Here is a 21,631-nt window from a genome sequence, read left to right as displayed (position 1 = left end):
ACCTCCTCCTCTCTGATGGCTCCGTCCCCACTCCGTCCTAATTAAACCCACCAACCACCAACAGTACCTGCACTTTGACAGCTGTCACCTCTTCCACACCAAAAATCCCTCCATACAGCCTAGCCACACGGGATGGCATATCTGATGTACTGACAAGAGCTCCCTTGCCCAGTATGCTAAAGGTCTCACTAAGGCTTTCAATGACAGGCACTATCACCCAGATTTAGTCCATAAACATCTCCTTAGTCATTTCCCCACACATTCCCAATCCTCTGACCACCCCAATAACCAGCTACAAAGAAATTCCCCCTTCATCAACCAATACCACCCCGAACTGGAATAAATGAACCACATCCTTCATTGAGGGACATCCTATCCATGATCCTTTCCACCCTGCCTTAAGTGCTGCTCTGTCACCCACTCAACCTTCAAAACAGCTCAGTTACTCCGTCCCTACACTATTTCCAAAACCAACCACTTGCCACAGAGATCATGTCCCTGTGGAAGACACAGGTGCAAGACCTGCCCAATCCACCCTCCTATTCCAATCCTTTCAAAGGCTTATCCTCCCCTATCAGAGGCCTGGCCACCTGTTAAAGCAGCCATGTCGCATACCAGCTCTGCTGCAATCACTGCACAGCTTTTTACATTGGTATGACTACCAACCAGCTGTCCCTCAGAATGAATGTCCTCCACTGAACTGTGGCCGAAAGCAAAGTAGACTACCCTGTGGCACAGGGTGCAGCTGAACATAACATGCTTGACACAGCCTGGACCATGTGAATCCCCCCCTTCCACCACCAGCTTTTCTGAACTGTGCAGATGGGAGATATCCTTACAACACATTCTCTGCTCCTGAAATTATCCCAGGTTCAACCTATAGTAACCCTCACCCTCACTGTGTGCACCTTCTGCCAATGCACCCAAGTGTCTTTCCCCTTCTCTGCTCATCTCTTTTTCTGACACCCCCCCCCCCCCCTCAAAAAAATCCAGATAGCTGCTTTCCATTAGTGTGACAACTAAATTCCGATCCAAGATGCCAGAGGTGGCAGTCATGTGTGCATGAAATGTGGTTGCTTGTGTGTGTGTGTGTGTGTGTGTGTGTGTGTGTGTGTGTGTGTGTGTGTGTGTGTGTGTGGTTCTTTTCTGAAGAAGGCTTTGGCTGGAAGCTAAATCATAACAGTCATGCCCGTTTGCAACTTAATATGTCATCTTTATGGTGATTTAATATATTATTATTATTATTATTATTATTATTATTATTGGTCAGTTAGTTAAAAATATTCTTTACTTATTTATTGTTATAAATAAATATTCCGTGTGTGTGTTTTTATTTTAATTATTGGTTTAGTTTTGGTTTTAGTTGGTTTAGCTTAGTTCCTTATTTCGTTTTATCTTTACGCTCCTGAAAACCTGGAAAATATAAATATTTCATTTTAAATACCACGAGAGCAAGAGATGTTTTCCACAGTGGCGACTCACGGAAATTCCTCGTCATTATCTGCTCCACCTGAAATCTCTAAAACCTTTACTCGCTTCGCAGATCGTTTGGCACAGCTGTGTGCTATGTTGTTTCATGAGTCTGACGATAGGTCAAACAATTTAGCAAGTTAAATTTTATTAATTCGGAGATAATCTCTTGATGAATTCTGAGCATGGAAAATTCAGGTTCACACTATCATTCCAAACTTCACCTCCGAGTGATCTACATCTTGTAATATCTCTACTGTGATAATAAACTAATTTCAGTATGGAGATATACACATCTTGAATACTTGATGTTAGCTATTGGATTTTATTGTGTGCAAAATACTACTTCAATATTTACTATATACCATAATGGCATCTCACAACAATACAATCTCTCTCCTTCTCTCACATGTCCGATCCCTCCATTTCCTTCACAAAGAGTCTTTAAAACAAAATCTTTGGTTCCGTAAGACACAGATATATGTTTGTAGCACAGAACAACCTATTCTCACAATCGGGACATGCCATTCACCACAATATCAATTTGTCACACCCAAATTAGGGTTTTGCATGCATTGTTACACCATAGTGAGTAGCAATCTATCCCTTCCCTCTGTTTCTTGTGCTTCATATGCCACAATACCCCTTCTCACGAAGCTATCTATCACAACAGTTGCATTCCATTCCACAATTAACTTCCCTACCACATCTAAAACATTTCAGGATTGTTACAAATAATTTGGAAATGGGCCAACTAACGCAATTAAAATTTACACACTTTAGACCCAAAAGCTGTATAACACATGGCATATACCATTATTAAGTGACAAAAAAGACCACAGTTATATGAATAGTTACCAATCTGTAGACTGTAAAAATGTTTTGGCCCCCTTCTCAATTACAGTGATATGAAAATCACACAATTTTTAACACAACACTAATGTGTGGTTAACAACAAAAGCTACTTACATGTGACAATTACTACTTATTAAAAAGACTTAATTAGTGCACAAGAAATTATGACACAACCCAAGTGTCAGTGTATTTAAATTACTACCAGTACATGACTTTTTTATGTACCAACAATGGTTATCTACTTAGCCTGAAAAATACATAAGTAATCAGAAACTACTACAATTTCTGTAAAATAATACTGCAATGCTGTGTGAAACATAAATGAAAACAAGAACAAAGAAATCCTATGTTCATAAGAAGCATTGAGCAGTACTACCTATAAATGCCATGTGGCTTATTTACTTATACTATTGTAAGTTTTCTGGAAAAAGAAATAGGAAAAGCATCTGATAAAATTGCATTAGGTTTTATATTCACTAGTAGCTACCATTTCTTACACAGATAATTTAGGTTTTCTAGCCCCCCCGAAGTGAATACCAGTGGTTTCATTTCATATTAGTAATATTTTATGTCACTATTTTCTGGAAACTTATAACAGCACTCTGTAGAACTTTAAATATGTTCAAGATTTTGAAAAGAGGTTGAATAGGGTCATTATGAACAATAAGTGACAATTTTGTGAGAATAATTAGGACGCCATCTTCTTGTCAGACCTTTAGTGATACACATATGCTCAAATTCCCTGGAAATAGAATGTGCAGTCCATTAGTCCATTCCAAAACTTTATCACAGTAATTCTATCTCTCTTGGTTAACGACTCCTCTTTTGTGCCATTTTTTTATAATAAATGATCATGTAGAGCAAGGACAGATACCATATGCAAAACTTCATGAATGCACATGTGCCACATGCATGTGATCCAGGACTTGGCATAGCTAATTACTACTTCGTACACTTTGTCCAGTATGATATTTCATTTAGCAGTGCAATCTAACACTGTTTCTTCTGGCATTTGGTGCGGCATGCTTCGGTCAGCATGACTTTCTTCAGTTCGGCAGAACTGTCATAACAGCGCTGTTTCACTAGTCACCCCTGGTATAAAGAAAGTTCGAAGGTCCAGTAGCTGATTGCATAAAAAGAGGCATTCTAGCGACTCAAAGGCCTTTACAAATGAATGTGAACCACAGTTATTTTTCGAAGAGAAAGATGTGAATTCTCAGTATCTATTATGTTGTCAGATTATGACAGATATCGCAAATTTGCAAAAGCGCAGCATTTCAACACCAGGTACAAAGAATAAAGATTTAGTTGGTGATGAAAGAGTAAAAAATTACAGTGATCAACAGATGATTTTTAAAGGGTTCATTGCTTTTTATATCAATAAGAACTTTGTGCTAAATTTGCAGGCTTGGGGCACGTGATGTGATTAGTTGCACGAACAGCAAATTTTCTGGAGTCACACACATTATTACACCATCAGTTTCAAGTTTTTGATGGAATTGAATGAATAGTAAGGAGACAACATACATTACTGCGAAGCACAATGGTTAAGTTGAGGGGCATGATTGGAATGATTTTTCGATTTCAGATGCACTATTATTGAATTTCTGGAGGGAATAGGAAAGTAGGAACTAAAATTAGGAGATCCAAATGGGATCGCAGACATGTCATTTTTAGTGGACTTGATTGCACACTGATAAGCAACGTACAACTGATTTAATAGGGAAAGTGAATTCATTTAAAAAGAACGTTGCCGAACGTTGCATTGTGGAAGGAACAGATCTCCCCCCCCCCCCCACACACACACACAAAAAAGGAGGGGGGGAAAAAAAAAAAAAAAAAAAAAAAAAAAAAAAAAAAAAAAATCATACACTTCCCTCCGCTCTCTAGTAGTAAACAAAATCTGAATTTTGAGAATTCATTGGGGCACTGAAAGAATTACAGGAACAGTCTTTTAAACATTTTCAGGATGCTGCCAATCTTTTTATGAGCTGTTTTTGAGACAGTTTGTTGTTTCAGTTGAAACTGCCCCTGCACATGTGGTAAAGGAACTGACCGATCTACAGTGTAATTTCCATTTAAAAGAGAAAAATCTTGTATTTTAAAAGTCCAGAAGTTTATGAAGTTTTCCTTGAGAATAATTTCGAAGTCTTCATAAGAAGACTGCAAATGCACGTAAACTTTTGATTAACATGTGAGTGTGAATGAATCTTTTTCAAATTACAAAATTTAGTAGGTCATGATTGCATGGCAAACTGAATGGCGAAAATCTGTGAAACTCTTTGTGTCTGCCAGTGTGCCAATAATCTGAGGCAGGTATAAATTTTTATTGTGTTTTCAGTGAGCCAAAAATAATTAAATAATAGTGAAAATTGTTTTCTTTGTAATCTATGTTGCTGGGAAATATGAAACCAAGCCACATACAAAACATTCAGTCTTCCTTGTGTGACTACATTGCCATTTAATGTTGCAGGTCCGCAGTCTCGGACAGTGTGGTATGTTGGTGGAGGAAGTGTGCAGTTGGACAACAGATATCGACATGTGTGCAAGAGCTTCGTGCTGATGTAGAATTCTTGACCACCCCTAATGAAGAGATTCAACATTTCTCTTTGAATTTTTAACATTTTTGCATGAAAGTATATCAATTACATTTCCCCAAAAAATGCAGAACCTGGTGCAAGCATCAAATGGAAATGAATTTCGGCACCCATTCACATTACCCTTTTACACTATTGACAAGGTGCCAATGTACAGAATGGAATCACTCATGAATCTATGTGAAAACAAGTTATGGAGACACACATTGCACAAAACTGACCCTAACATTGAAGGAAGAAACAATGATCTATGATTATAAATAAAGGGATCATCCAAGGCCAAAATAGATAACAATGTTAGAAATGAAAGAGTGAGCACACTACAGACATAAGAATAAATTCTAACAATTTAGTGTTTAGATGATCACAAAAGATGCATAACAACCACAATAGCTGAACACATCAGGAAACAACTTTTTATCAAGATGATATTAAGTGTTGTAGGGCCAACCAGCTAATCAGATATGGTCATGGAAAGTCACAATGTGTGTGCGAGTGAACTCTACAGAATTCATTACTGTTTAATTGTTAAAACTTATGTGCTCTCCATTATCAAGACAATACCTCGGCAATAAGAAAAAGAGTGCTTCCATTACTAAGGAATTCCTTGGTGTGGCATATTAATGCACCACTGTTCTTCAATGTTGAACTGCAACCTTCTGCTGTGATACGTTTTGTCATAACTGACTTAATAGCAGTTAATAAGCAATTTACGAATGTGTCCTTGTGCTTTGGCTGAATGCAAAAGTGATCAAGCTCCTATGCAGTATGTCTCACTTTTCTGCCCAACATTATACACGCCATTTTTAGGTGGAATGCAAGAACAAGTGCATAGCAGACTGCTTGTCCAATGCTCTAGGGCAGATCAGTTTTGATGAAACATGACACAACACACCACAACACACACACTGAGGTGACAAACACCATAGGATACCTCCTAATTTGTGTCTGACCTCCTTTTGCCATGTAAAGTGCAGCAATTGGATGTGGCTTGGGCTCAACAAGTCGATGGAAGTCTCTTGAAGAAATTCGGAGTCATGCTGCCTCTTCAGCCATCCATAATTGTGGAAGTGTCGCCAGAGCAGGATTTTGTGCACAGACTGACCTCTGGATGGGATTCATGTTGGGCAATCTGGGTAGCCAATTCATTCGCTCAAATTGTCCACAACATTCTTGAAATCAATCACGAACAACTGTGGCCTGGTGACATGGGCACTGCCATCCATAAAAATTCTGCTGTTGTTTGGGAACATGAAGCCCATGAATGGCTACAGACAGTCTCCAAGAGGTTCAGTTGGACCACAGGACCCAGTCCATTCCATGTAAACAGAGCCCACACCATTACGAAGCCACTACCACCTTGCACAGTGCCTTGTTGACAATTTGGACCCATGACTTCCTGCCCAGTCATCTAGCGTCCAACCAATACTGTCACAAGCTCAGGAGGTGTGCTGTAGGCAATGACGTGCTGTTAGCAAAGGCACTTGCATTGGTTGTCTGTTGCCACAGTCCATTAAATCCAAATTTCACCACAATGTCCTAATGGATAAGTTCGTCATACATCCCACATTGATTTCTGTGAATATTTCATGCAGTGTTGCTTGTCTGTTAGCACTGACTACACTAAGCAAACGCTGCTTCTCTCAATTGTTAAGTGAAGGTTGCTGGTCACTGTGTTGTCCATGGTGAGAAGTAATGCCCGAAATTTAGTATTCTTGGCATAGTCTTGACACTGAGGATCTCAGAATACTGAATTTCCTAACACTTTCCGAAAAGGAATGTCCATGTGTCTAGCTCCAACTACCATTCGATGTTCAAGGTCTGTTAATTCCTGTCGTGTAGCCTTAATCACTTTGGAAACCTTTTCTTATGAATTATGTGAGTACAAATGATAGCTAAGCCAATGCACTGCCCTTTTATATCTTGTGTATGCGATACTACCACCATCTGTACAAGTCCATGTGCTATCCCATGACTTCTGCTACTTCAGTGTAGTTTCATAGTAATATGAGCTGTCTGGTTTCTCTCTCATAGAAGCTCATGCATCAGACATCCGCAAAAACAAAATTTCATAACAAATGTATAGAAAACAGCAAAAATGAAAGTGACAATGAATTTCTTCTTACTATTAATGTACAATATTTGACAGTGAACAGAAGGATTCAATAGATTTACTGCAGAAAAAAGGGGAAGAAAAAGGAAAGTCTGAAGCACACTTTTCAGCATAAATGATGATTAAGTTACCACAGAAAGCACAGCACAAAAGAAAACAAAAAGCTCAACTTTTTTCATTGCTTACCATGTACTATATGCGCTCAGAATTTCCGCTTCTTATCGCATCTTACGTAGGATCAGATTAACTTCTTAGGATTTGTAAGTGGGGAATCTTAAGTTATGATTACAGAAATTCAGGTCTTTCATGCCCAGTTTGTTAAGAATACATACCAGCATTTAAGTGACTGCCATATCGAGTAACAATTTGTCTAAGCTGAAAATCAAAAGTTGTACTGTGGTTTGAGTTTAAGTTAAATTTTCCATCTCCATAACTGCCTTGGCAATCAGATTAAATGCCAGAAGAGCCATCAATAGAACCACACCCAGTAATGTACTGCGGTATTTAAACCAAAACTCAAGTTAAAGACTGCTCACTTATATGTTCTGATTTTCACTCAACTGCTTATTACTTTTTCTGCTTTATATAATCATTTTGTTCTGAGACACTGAAATCACACTAGTAGAAACAATAGCTGATTGGAAGGAAATCTAGATGAATGCAGGTGTGTATAATCAAAAACTGCTCAATGTAAATTTAAATGGCACAAAAACCACTTCATCTTTTTATCATCTACATCTACATACATACTCCACAATCCACCATACGGTGCTTGGCGGAGGGTACCTGGTACCACAACTAGCACCTTTTCTCCCTGTTCCACTCCAAAACAGAATGAGGGAAAAATGACTGCCTATATGCCTCTGTATGAGCCCTAATCTCTCGTATCTTTTCTTTGTGGCGGCAGTAAAATTGTACTACAGTCAGCCTCAAATGCTGGTTCTCTAAATTTCCTCCGCAGCGATTCACAAAAAGAACGCCTCCTTTCCTCTAGAGACTCACACCCGAGTTCCTGAAGAATTTCTGTAACACTCGTGTGATGAACAAACCTACCAGTAACAAATCTAGCAGCCCGCCTCTGAACTGCTTCTATGTCCTCTCTCAATCCGACCTGATAGGGATCCCAAACGCTCGAGCAGTACTCAAGAATAGGTCGTATTACTGTTTTATAAGTGGTCTCCGTTACAGATGAACCACATCTTCCCAAAATTCTACCAATGAATCGAAGACGACTATCCACCTTCCCCACAACTGCCATTACATGCTTGTCCCACTTCATATCACTCTGCAACGTTATGCCCAAATATTTAATCGACGTGACTGTGTCAAGCGCTACACTACTAATGGAGTATTCATACATTACGGGATTATTTTTCCTATTCATCTGCATTAATTTACATTTATCTATATTTAGAGTTAGCTGCCATTCACAAATTCTGTCCAAGTCATCTTGTATCCTCCTACAGTCACTCCCGTACACCACAGCATCATCAGCAAACAGCTGCACATTGCTATCCACCCTATCCAAAAGATCATTTATGTAGATGGAAAACAACAGCGGACCTACAACACTTCCCTGGGGCACTCCAGATGATACCCTCACCTCCGATGAACACTCACCATTGAGGACAACGTACTGGGTTCTATTACTTAAGAAGTCTTTGAGCCACTCACATATTTGGGAACCAATCCCATATGCTTGTACCTTAGTTAGGAGTCTGCAGTGGGGCACCGAGTCAAATGCTTTCTGGAAGTCAAGGAATATGGCATCTGTCTGATATCCTTCATCCATGGTTCGCAAGATATCATGTGAAAAAACGGCGAGTTGCGTTTCGCAGGAGCGATGCTTTCTAAAGCTGTGCTGATGCATGTACAGCAACTTCTCTGTCCCAAGGAAATTCATTATATTCGAACTGAGAATATGTTCGAGAATCCTGCAACAAACCGATGTTATGGATATTGGTCTGTAATTTTGAGGATCTGTCCTTCTACCCTTCTTATATACAGGTGTCACCTGTGCTTTTTTCCAGTTGCTCGGGACTTTACGTTGGGCAAGAGATTCGTGATAAATGCAAGCTAAGTAAGGAGCCAATGCAGTAGAGTACTCTCTGTAAAACCGAATTGGAATCCCATCAGGACCTGGCAATTTATTTATTTTCAACCCATCCAGCTGCTTCACAACCCCTTGGATGTCTATCACTATGTTCTCCATATGGGTATCTGTACGAGACTCAAACGGTGGTATGTTTGTACGATCCTCCTGCGTGAAAGATTTCTCAAATGCTAAATTTAAAATTTCAGCTTTTGTTTTGCCGTCTTCCGTTGCCAGGCCAGACTGATCTGTGAGTGACTGGATGGAAGCCTTCGACCCACTTACCGATTTTAAGTAAGACCAGATTTTCCTTGGGTTTTCAGCAAGATCTTTTGCTAAGGTATGACGGTGGTAGTGGTTGTATGCTTCGTGCATCGCTCTTTTTACAGCAGCACGAATCTCTACTAACTTTTGCCCGTCCTCATTCGCCCGATCTTTATTATTATTATGCTATAAGGGGGCTGAAGTTTCTTGACGATGTATGCTGTATCTACGTCATGAAGTGACATAAATGCATCGTGAAAATAAGTTTCATTAAAATGCTTGCACAATACACAGCACGTCCTTTTACAAGCTCCAGTCAGTGTCACAGAACCTGATACTGTAAGGCATAGAATTGGAGAAACAGTAATTTCATCTTTGTTCCATTTACTAACAAATTTCAATAACGGCACACAACCACAAGAAAACATGATCTCACATACATGTAAAAATTAAAAGTTGTACAAATAAAAGTCGAAAAGAATGGATTAAATCAAAACAACTGAACAAATTACCTGTGAGTAATTGTCTTGGTTTCAGGCATTGTGGCATACAGATCCAGTAGATAATAAACTGTTTTCCAACACTGAGGAGTGGCATTTATGCAGTCTTTACTTTTATCTGAAGCAATAGTGACATGTTCCAAGCCTGATCCAGAAGGACTAACAGCAAACATAGGAGTTGTCACTCCTTCGTTCAAGTTTATATATCCTAATAAAGAACAAGAAGATGCTTACATTGCGTATTTTCAAAGCACAAGCCTTACATTATATACAGGGCAGTACTGTTTATAGTGCATTAGCAGTAGCTCAGGTCAGCAATAGCCATAGCATCCTTAACCACAACAATGAAAACAGCATTTTTCCACACTTGGAATTTCTCATCTCACTACACTGTGGCAAAGATAAGATTAAACAACAGTATATACTGTCTTACATTAACTTTCGTTTATAGCCTTAACATTCTTTTGCTACACTGAAATTATCATAAAATATCAGTTTACAACCTATTAAACACAATATATTAATTTTATTCTCTGCTTCTCATGGCAAAATAAGATAAATTGCCCAAATAAGTAGTTCCAAAATACAGTTCAAAAACATTCAGCTCCTTATTGAATTAGCTTGAAACTGAGTGATTAGTCAGTACTTATCTTCAAGGGGTGAAATTCCAATACTGGTAACAAATACTGTGAAATAAATAAAATCTTCTTAGCTTCTGACACTATTAGTTTGTTCCTCAGCAAGGAAGGACAGAGAGAGAGATTCGACAGGGTAAGAAATGAGGGATATTACACAATGATTCTCAGATTTAGAAAGAGACCCTTATCGAAAATTGAGAGGTAAATTCACTCTTAAACATGTGTCAGCAGCACTGGAATTACATCTCCTAAAGGTTAGTGTTTGCCAACCATCCTTTCTCTCTACAATTTTACAGTTTTCTCAGGTGAAAGTTTCTTTTGATGCAATTTGCTTTAAATTGGATTAAATTGTGTTTGTGATTGTTTTTCAAAACATGAATATATATTACAAAAAGTCAAAAGGTTTCTGTGAATTACACCATAATGGGAGAAATGGAGTATTATAATATCCCCAGTGATACTGGATCTTGAAACAATTCTCTTAATTGAATTTTTAAACTAGAAGCTTTTAACACATTTTGTAGACTGATTTGTACCTTTAACACTCTTACTGGTGGAGCGTAGTTTCTGGGCGAAGCTCTGAGGCCTGGATCGTAGAGACGCTGAAGGGGAGATCGTCTTGTGCTGACTCAATGAGTGTGGAAATTCAGGAGGGATCATTGTCTGAGGTATTTTTATTTTTTCATCAATTAAGGCTGCAGGTTCATGGAGATCAGATGCTGTAAACAAAGACAATATATGAAGCTTCAAAAATTTGAAAGCTGCTAAGAAACATTGATCAGTCACAACTTATGACGGCGATGGAAGAGAACTTAAGGTACTCCATCCCTCTGAAGGGAAAGGGAAAGAATTGGCAGCATCAACAGATTAACAACTGAGTTTGAATCCCTTTTTATCTAGGCTTGAGAATGATATTTCTTCCCTTCAGTACCTTATTTCTACAGCTGAAAAATACACAGCTATTGTTTAAATCATTCATTTCAATATGACGACTAGGAAAGATGTTCAAAACACGTTTTACAGCGAATTAAATGTTAACACCACTATAACAACACTGTTTTCACCTAAGTGCTTTAAATATACTTGCTCGTATACTAAGCAGTAATACTATTGCATAGTTTCTCTTAGTTTCTTAATGTGAAATGCACAAGACATACTTTGTCCAACTTACTTGATGATGATCCATTATTTTTGTGAGTCATATTGACTGAGGGCTCATGTTTCAGATCAACAGGCTGCTGTTCCTCTTTTAGTTCCATTTGTGTTTCTTTCACATTCTGGTACATGTTACTGATTTGATGCAAGAGTCTCAGGAGAGGCATGTTTACCTGTGAATAAATGCAGAAACTTATCTCCTGCATATATATGCCTACAAAATTATAGAATTATTTCAGCATGCTATAAGCAGTGAATGGGGAGAAAAATGTTTATCTGAAGAATAGATAGATCAACATAACTATACTTCACAAGTTACTGCCCCATTATTATCAACTCACGATACTATTCTATTTGCAAACAGAGTGGAGGTAGAGAATGATTGTGAGTATGCCTCCATATGTGCCCTAACCCTAATCTCTTCATCTCATTCTGACGATGTGTGAAGATATACATGATGAAGATAGTATAATTGCTGCACAGCCTAGTCCGAATACTGATTCTCTGAACTTTTATTACTGTTTCTCTAAAATTATCAAACAGGGTTTTGTGAAAACACAATCATCTTTTTTTCAACAAGAAAAGTCTGATTACCTTCACTGAGCATCTCAACTAAGTCACATTACTGTGATGTATACAGTTTCTTAACAGGTGCACTGTATTGTATCAGTATGTTACCAATATTTCATCTTGTCGCTACTGATGTAAATTGTTTGCTTGTTTCATGATATTACTTTCAGTTTTAAGCAATGTGACAGGCTCCAAAAGATTATCACCACTGCATACAATGTTGCTTTCACTTCTATTGAATATTCCCTGTTCACTTTAATGTAAAGGGGTTCCCACAGTCAGGGCTCACAAGGCCCAAAATAGTACAGCAAATACAGCAGTACATTCTTCTTCCTCTCACCTAAAATGTATGACAGACTAGCTGGTGTATCAAGTGTTGCCTGGTTGGTCTGATGTCAGAGTAAAACACTTTCTGTTATCCACATGCAATATGGCAGAGCCCTACCAGCGATGGATTAAAATGACCCTTTTTCTTTCTTTTCCCCCCCACCTCAGTAATTGGTAGGAGGAATGCTATGGTTGAATCACTGCTTCATCGACTACATCTTGGTGTTCTTCAAACACAAGCACTCTTCTTTCCAAGTAAAGGTTGACAAATGATGTTGGCAGGGTGACCACCCTCCCTCCCAATGAAAGAAGAAAGAAAGATTAGGACTGAATGTCTCTTTGATGACAATACATTAGAGACAATCTTATCAGTGATGAATGATCCTGTGCTTCCACAACAAAGAACTGCATATAGTATGACAGCACATGGTGCCATAGTCTCTCTTGTGCACACACATCCTTCACTTATTTGCATGCAGATTTATTTGTCCTAATTCCCGCATATCCTATTACCCAGAAGAAAGACATGCTTCTGCTGCTTCTGTAGGGAGAGAAGGCAATCCAGATTGTCTGAACTAGTTTGTTGTGCAAAACACACCACACACAGCCTGAAGAGCACTTATTGATTCAGAGCTACTTAATTTAAATCTATGATTACGTCTATTCTTCACCAGTGCCCTCAAGAGTTTATATAATTTGTCTCAAATACAGTGTATTCACTGGGTAAGTGGATCTTGAGAACACAGTCAGGGAGCACAACAGAGGAGACGACAGCATATCCCAGTTTATATCTTTCAGTGTAAATAACAAATTACTTGTAGAATGCTGACAAAATTCTATAAAACATGGGACTTAAAAATGTAGCCTGAAGTACAATTCCTTCTGTACCCTGATAAACATAAAATAATTCTTGCATTCTTTATTAACCTGGGAGGTGATCAGCTTGATACTTGATTATGTACAGTGAAACAGCCTACACAAGTACCACTCAGCCTGTTTTAGAGTAAATCCCAAACGACTTTCTTGTTCATGTTTTATTAAGGAATATTTGTTATATTGGAAAATGAGTGAGAGTATGGAATGCTGGGGACTTTAGTTTGATAGTAAGTTGTATACATGATGCAGTATGAGGAGCTGCTGCTGGATGACAAGCAAATTCGTCTCTTGATGGCTGTGATTGAAGCAAAGTACGCTACCACCTTCAGGGTGATGTTTCCAGTAGTAGTTTCAAAATATCACTGTTTAGTTCAGCAGTTACTGGTGATACGATTCTTTTACCTCTAATCCAACTTATAGATCCTCATATATTTGTAGTGCTGGTGGAAAGATTTATCTAGTTGGAAAACACTTAATATGGTCTCTTGTTGCTCTCTTTGAGCGTTCTTTATGCCTCTGTTCAATACAAAAAGCTGTGACATATTCTCAACAGGCAGTAGGTATTTGAACAACCATAGAATCATAAACTTGCTCCTAAATGATCAACAATGCTCATCTCCCAGGATGGGATGCACGGTCCATGACTTTCATCTCATCATTTTGGAAAGGAGAGGAGGAAGATTAGGGTTTAACATCCTATAAGAGGTGACGTTATTAGAGACAGCACAAACTCAGATTCTGGAATGATGGGGAGAGAAATTAGCTGCATCTTTTTTTGACCAAAAGATTTGCCTTAAGCAATTTATGGATACTTTGGGAACCCTAAATAAGGATAGCTGGATGGGTATTTGAATTGCCATCCTCCAAGTCCAGTGTCTTACCACTGTGTAATCTTACTTACTTGATGAGTATGGAACAGATGCATCTGCATCATGGTAGATCACAAACAACAATAAAAATTCAGTTTCTAAAAATACTGTATTTTCCACATGCATTACCTACTGTATGTTTTCCATCCCTCTCCTTGCTTCTTGCCCTAACAGCACCTGCAATTCTCCTTTTTACACTCCCAGAAAGAGCAAGGGGGGGGGGGGGGGGGGGGTTGTATGGTACACACTCACAAGAATTTATATTTGGTAGTGGATAAAAAGTATCCAGCCTACACCACTATTCTATGCTGCTACTGTACCCTTGTGGTCAACTGTCCTCATATAACATTTATTCTATATATAATATATTTTATTATTGCATTATTTTTCTATGTTGTACAGTTCTCTTAAAATGAAAATAAAGAACTTGTCAGGATTTTTCTGTACAGTGATAAGATATTCTCTAATAAGGGGGTGAAACAAAAACATTTAAGGATGAAAAACAAGGAATACATTTATTTTTCAGTTGAAGACTGTGTTGATTTTTGCAATCTCATAAAAAACTTGAATGTGAAATTTTATTGCAACCAAGGAATAATATTAATGACACTAAAAGATAAGAGAATCACATAACATAAAAGCTCTATGATACTTTCTGACATCACCATATACTTCAATGTCTATGAATTTGAAACTACCTGTGAGGTACTCACATGAAGCGAAGTGACTTAGAATCAGACAAACAGAAATCAGAAATATTTATTGATGTGCAAGAACAGGCAAGTGACATACAGTTTTAGATAGTAATACCATGGAATTTGTTAAACATCAAATGATCATTCCCTGAAGAATATGAATTACCTTACCATTCACTGGAATAATATTGTGGTGTGTGTGTGTGTGTGTGTGTGTGTGTGTGTGTGCGCGCGCGCGCGTGTGTGTAAAGACTGGAGGGGAAGTACATAGGGAGATTGGGTTAAGCAATTTTTTTATACATACCTGCTGTGATATGTAGCGTATATTTAGGCTGATATTCAGGATATTACTGGTGTGTTTTTTTAGTTGGCCTCTGGAAATGTACAAAACATTCTGCTTCTGAATCATGTCATCAACTGTCATGTCAGCCATTTTCTTCAGGTCAAGTTCAACACCAATCTTCTCACACAGGAATGCTGGTGTCTCAGGTGGCAAATCGAGACAAAATTTTGAGTGCATCTGATTTTTCACTTGTTTTGTTCCTTGTCCAGCACCTTTCCCCTTCTTCTTGTCAGCAAATTTCCCATATTCACTCACAACAATGTCAATTCTCATTGTTTCAACATTCCCAACCAATGATAAATTGGAGCCAAGTGTGTCGAAAGATGAACTGCCATTAGTTCCAGTCCCTAGAGTAACACAAATGCATAAACCAACAGTACAATGGCAATAAAGCACAATAATAATAATAATAATAATAATAACAGACAAATGTAAGAAAAATAGCATAGTCAAGGGAAAACACACTAAACAAGAAGATTACATATTGGATAACCACAGCGACTGCATAGAAGCGATGGAAAAAACAGATGCCTATAAATATCTAGGATACAGACGAAAAATAGGAATAGATAATACAAATATTAAAGAAGAACTAAAAGAAAAATATAGACAAATACTAACAAAAATACTGAAAACAGAATTGACAGCAAGAAACAAGACAAAAGCTATAAATACTTATGCTATACCAATATTGACCTACTCATTTGGAGTAGTGAAATGGAGTAACACAGACCTAGAAGCACTCAATACACTTACACGATCACAATGCCACAAATATAGAATACATCACATACATTCAGCAACTGAAAGATTCACATTAAGCAGAAAGGAAGGAGGAAGGGGATTTATCAACATAAAAAACCTACATTATGGACAGGTAGACAATTTAAGAAAATTCTTTATAGAACAAGCAGAAACTAGCAAAATACACAAAGCAATCACTCATATAAATACATCGGCTACACCACTGCAATTTCATAACCACTTCTACAACCCTTTAGATCACATAACATCAACAGATACGAAGAAAGTAAATTGGAAAAAGAAAACACTAAATGGCAAGCACCCGTATCATCTAACACAGCCACACATCGATCAAGACGCATCCAACACATGGCTAAGAAAAGGCAATATATACAGTGAGACGGAAGGATTCATGATTGCAATACAGGATCAAACAATAAACACCAGATATTACAGCAAGCATATTATTAAAGATCCCAACACCACAACAGATAAATGCAGACTTTGCAAACAACAAATAGAAACAGTAGATCACATCACAAGTGGATGTACAATACTAGCAAATACAGAATACCCCAGAAGACATGACAATGTAGCAAAAATAATACATCAACAGCTTGCCTTACAACATAAACTTATAAAACAACATGTTCCCACATACAAGTATGCACCACAAAATGTACTGGAGAACAATGAATACAAATTATACTGGAACAGAACCATTATAACAGATAAAACAACACCACATAACAAACCTGACATCATACTCACCAATAAAAAGAAGAAATTAACACAACTAATCGAAATATCCATACCCAATACAACAAATATACAAAAGAAAACAGGAGAAAAAATTGAAAAATACATCCAACTGGCTGAGGAAGTCAAGGACATGTGGCATCAGGATAAAGTTGACATTATACCAATTATACTATCAACTACAGGAGTCATACCATACAATATCCACCAGTACATCAATGCAATACAGCTACATCCAAACTTATATATACAACTACAGAAATCTGTAATTATTGATACATGTTCAATTACCCGAAAGTTCCTAAATGCAATATAACACATAACATACAATTAAAAGGAAGTGACGCTTGATCAAGGTCCGCGTCACTTTCCATTTTTAACCAGACTTAACGTCTGAGAAAGTAAAGAAATAATAATAATAATGGAGGCAGAAGACACACATAAAAGAATGTTATAATGAGGCAAGCTTTTGGAGCCAGTGGCTCCTTCTTCAGGCAGAAGGGTCAAAGGAGACGGAAGATGCGTGAATGAAAAGAACTGGAAAGGTCTAGGAAAAGCGGTAGATTTTGAAAAAGTCACCCATGACTGCACATCAGGGAAGAATCACCAGACAGAATGAGAAGGAAAGACTGATTCTTGGGGACTCCACTGGATGAGATTTGAGAACCTGAGAGCTTAAAGGTGAAAGGCAGGGTAATACGGAAGACAGACATTACAGCTGAAACCTCATAACAAGTTAATAAGACTGAAAAGCTACGTGCATCGTATGTTACAGAGATGGGAGAGGGACAGTAAAAAATAGACAGGTAAGAAAATATATGATGCAGAAAATTAAAATGGAGTGAAGAAAGGAGTAGTTAGTGTGAAGAAATGCTGAGACAGAAGAAATTAACATGAATTAAAGCCAGGTGGGTGGAGAGAATCAAGGACATGTTGTTGCGCTAGTTCCCACCTTCAGAGTTCTGAGAAACTGGATTCTGGGGGAAGAGTAGATTGGTGAGTAGACTTTTTTTATCTATCCAATTACATTAGATTGTTCTCATTGTTGTTGTTGTGGTCTTCAGTCCAGAGACTGGTTTGATGCAGCTCTCCATGCTACTCTATCCTGTGCAAGCACCTTCATCTCTGAGTAACTACTGCAACCTACATCCTTCTGACACTGTTTAGAGTCTTCATGCCTTGGTCTCTCTCTATGATTTTTACCCTCCGCACTTCCCTCCAATGCTAAACTGATGATGCCTTGATGCCTCAGAGTGTGTCCTACCAACGTATCCCTTCTTCTAGTCATGTTGTGCTGCAAATTCCTCTTCTCCTCAATTCTATTCAGTACCTCCTCATTAGTTACGTGGTCTACCCATCTAATCTTCAGCATTCTTCTGTCACACTACATTTCAAAAGCTTCTATTCTCATCTTGTCTAAACTATCAATCATCAAAGTTTCACTTCCATACATGGCAACACTCCATACAAATACTTTCAGAAAAGACTTTCTGACACTTAGATCCATACTTGATGTTAACACAATTTCTCCTCTTCAGAAACGCTTTCCTTGCCTTTGCCAGTCCACATTTTATATCCTCTCTACTTCGCCCATCACCAGTTATTTTGCTTCCCAAATAGGATACAGATCTATTACTTTTTGTGCCTCATTTCCTAATCTAAATCCCCAAGCATCACCTGATTTAATTTGACTATGTTCCATTATCCTCATTTTGCTTTTGTTGATGTTCATCTTGTATCCTTCTTTCAAGACACTATCCATGCTGTTCAACTGTTCTTCCAGGTCCTTTGCTGTCTCTGACAGAATTACAATGTTGTCTTCAACCTCAAATCTTTTGTTTCTTCTCCATGCATTTTAATTCCTAATCCAAATTTTTCTTTTGTTCCCTTTCTCAGTCCTCCTTTAAAACTGTATGAAAAGAATGGAAAAAGTGCTGAATAAATGGACTTCCTCAAGCTGATATGTCTTTACAACAACAGGGGCATAAGTAACTCGCAGTGGAAAATGAAATGTTTAATATTTTGTGCTTCTTAGTGCTGAAAATGGGGTATTTGACTGTTTCCTGGAGTTTGTCTTAAATGATTAATTATATCATTTTATGTTCCCTTGCTTTTTTTTCTTGAATTTCAGTATTCTTCTATAAAAATAGAAGTGAAATTCAAATAATTTGAAAGCCCTCTAAAATGCTCACTTCGAGTTATGATGCCCTCTGACGTCACACTGGGTAGCTTGCTGCTCCTAGGATGTCATAATGCTAATACATAGTGATCTCTTGTTTTGGAATTTGCGTTTCAGAAAATGGTTTACAAATGGTGTATAGTACCATACTGTACAGATGAATCCATAAAAACTCTATAAAAGTCATTTTTGAGTGGTCCAAAGAATGAGAAGATTTATAAAATGACGTTGCACTGTATCGGCAAATTGCCAGCATGTCGATACACAAGTTCACTATGATAACCTCTGTTGTTAGAAGAAAGGATAGCGTCTTTCAACGAAACCCCACTCCTAGTGAAAATTGTCATTACAGTCAGCTGGATCTCAGTTATTCAGTAGCTCAATTGTTAGAGTAGTAGAATGTTGAATTTTATGAGATGATATACATAGATTGCTGGTTTGAATCTAATCTGAAAGAACATTTTAATTTGTTTGGAAAATGACTCAACAGCCCTCTCATATGAAAACCAAATAACAACTAAAAAAATTCACCATGCCAATCACAAACAGAATATTATTGTGTTTTCCTTGCTGTTTACATGCACTTACATTTTCAATTGCTATTCACACATATCACATTCAAGAAGATATTTTCTAGTTAATTTGACTATATACTGTTTACTTTATTAGAAACAATGTTTTTATTTTCGTACTGTCCAGCAAGGTTTCTTATTGATTAAACTTTTGCAGATTCATCATCGTACTTAAAGATGAAGTAAGTCTGCTTCAGATGCTAACATTAGTTTACACTCATAAACATAAATCTCATTGTCCTATATCTTATTGCACTGTGGGTGTTTGGTGATATCTTCACTACTAGCAATGCTTTCCAAAAAACAAAAATTGTTTGTTCGCAAAGTAAACGATTTACCCTCAGTTGTACATTTCTCAGGTTAAGACTAATGTGAAGCTATATATAATACGTCCCGGAACTGAAACAACAGCTACAATCAGTTCTTGCTAACACTGTTTTCGTATTTCGTGTAAAACTTTTAAAAATGTATGACCCTTCCCGGATTCAGACATGTGACCTCTTTATCTGCTGTCAGATGCGCTATCCATTGTGCCATCGAATTCCTGATGGATATAGTATTCTGCAGAGTGCCTTCTACAGAGGAAATCAACACTTAAATTTTGCCAAGAATAATTTTATTGTGCTTTGGGTCACAGCTCATGACTGATACTCAACAGTCTGGTTATAATATACAGGCTTATTTGCGAAAGTTCTACAATTCCTTAGTTTTGAGTGAATTTAATGATGTTGCAGAGCAGGAAAAAAAATGTCCACCATTGTCCATACCACCGCTCTAAATGGGTGAAGCACAAATGCATCAGCTTTCCCAAGACTTCCACTATCAGTGTTCACAAAATCATGTTCTATACTTAAAAGTTTTAATTGCATTTTTTATCACTAAATAGCTAAAGGTTTGCAGAATATGTACGTAAAAACCTCATAACTTCAGCTAACGCTCCTACAAAACACATATAGCTTCATCTTACTCCTAGCATGTGATGTCAGCGGAACATCAGTCAATAACAGACCATTTTTGAACATGTGACCAGATCTTGATATTTAATGCTTTTTAAGCTGTAGTTACATAAAAGTAACATTTGTTGTGAGAATATTGACTTTAAATGCTATTTAGATGTCATAATCAGTCAGAATAACAACCATCTGAACTATATTTTTAACATAGGAAAGTAGCCTATTCTGCTAAGCTAATAATGAAATGTTATCCATATTTTAAATGTAATTGATTTAAGTTGTTTAACAATGTCATATATGAGTAATCCAGTGCAGCAAACGATAATATATTGATAATTTGAAGTAATACACTCTCAAGACAAAAAACCACCACACACACACACACACACACACACACACACACACACACACACCGGAATTATCGGAATGCAGTGGAAATTGGTAGATGTGATGTACATGTACAGACAAACAAATGATTACAATGTCAGAAAAATTGGTTGATTCATCGAAGAGAAAGAGCTTCACATACTGAGAAGGTCAAACGCAACGGTCCACTTCTGGCCCTTATGCAAGAAATTATTTGGCTTGGTGGTTACTGATAAGAGTTGTTGGATGTCATGGGGATATCATGCCAAATTGTGTCAAGTTCATGTGTTAGATTGTCAAAATCCTGAGCTGGTTGAAGGGCTCTGCCCATAATGTTCCAAACATTTTCATTTGGAGAGAGATCTATTTACTTTGCTGGCCAAGGTAGGATTTGGCAAACAGGAAGACAAGCAGTAGAAATTGTTGTGTGGGCATTATCTTGGCAAAATGTAAGCTGAGGATAGTTTGCCATGAAGGGCAACAAATCTGGTCATAGAATATCATTGATACACTGTTGTGCTGTAAGGGTGCTATGGATGACAACAAAGGGGTCATGGTATGAAAAGAAATGGCACCCCAGACCATCACTCCAGTCACATTGATATCCCACACTGTCCAGGGCATCTCCATACAAGTCTTCACTGCTTATTGGAGCTCATTTCAAAGTAGTTTTCAGGGCAAATTTTCCATTTAG

At 37.7% G+C, this 21,631-nt stretch overlaps 1 protein-coding gene across 1 annotated transcript in view; it reads right to left on the bottom strand.

Moving 5' to 3' along the window:
- The window catches only part of LOC124777437 (transmembrane protein KIAA1109 homolog), a 527,366-nt gene that overhangs the window by 185,141 nt on the left and 320,594 nt on the right, over nucleotides 1-21,631 (bottom strand). The window contains exons 50-53 of the mRNA XM_047252842.1: nucleotides 15,326-15,711; nucleotides 11,701-11,857; nucleotides 11,066-11,248; nucleotides 9,904-10,099 (exon numbers count right to left, since the gene is read on the bottom strand). Of these exons, the coding sequence (XP_047108798.1) occupies nucleotides 9,904-10,099; nucleotides 11,066-11,248; nucleotides 11,701-11,857; nucleotides 15,326-15,711 (922 nt within the window). The remainder of the gene's footprint in view (nucleotides 1-9,903; nucleotides 10,100-11,065; nucleotides 11,249-11,700; nucleotides 11,858-15,325; nucleotides 15,712-21,631) is intronic.

Source organism: Schistocerca piceifrons, chromosome 2 (genome assembly GCF_021461385.2).
Source record: "Schistocerca piceifrons isolate TAMUIC-IGC-003096 chromosome 2, iqSchPice1.1, whole genome shotgun sequence".
Taxonomy (NCBI): domain Eukaryota; kingdom Metazoa; phylum Arthropoda; class Insecta; order Orthoptera; family Acrididae; genus Schistocerca; species Schistocerca piceifrons.
The sequence above is the reverse complement of the archived record's forward strand: the minus strand, read 5'-3'. Positions and strand labels throughout refer to the sequence as shown.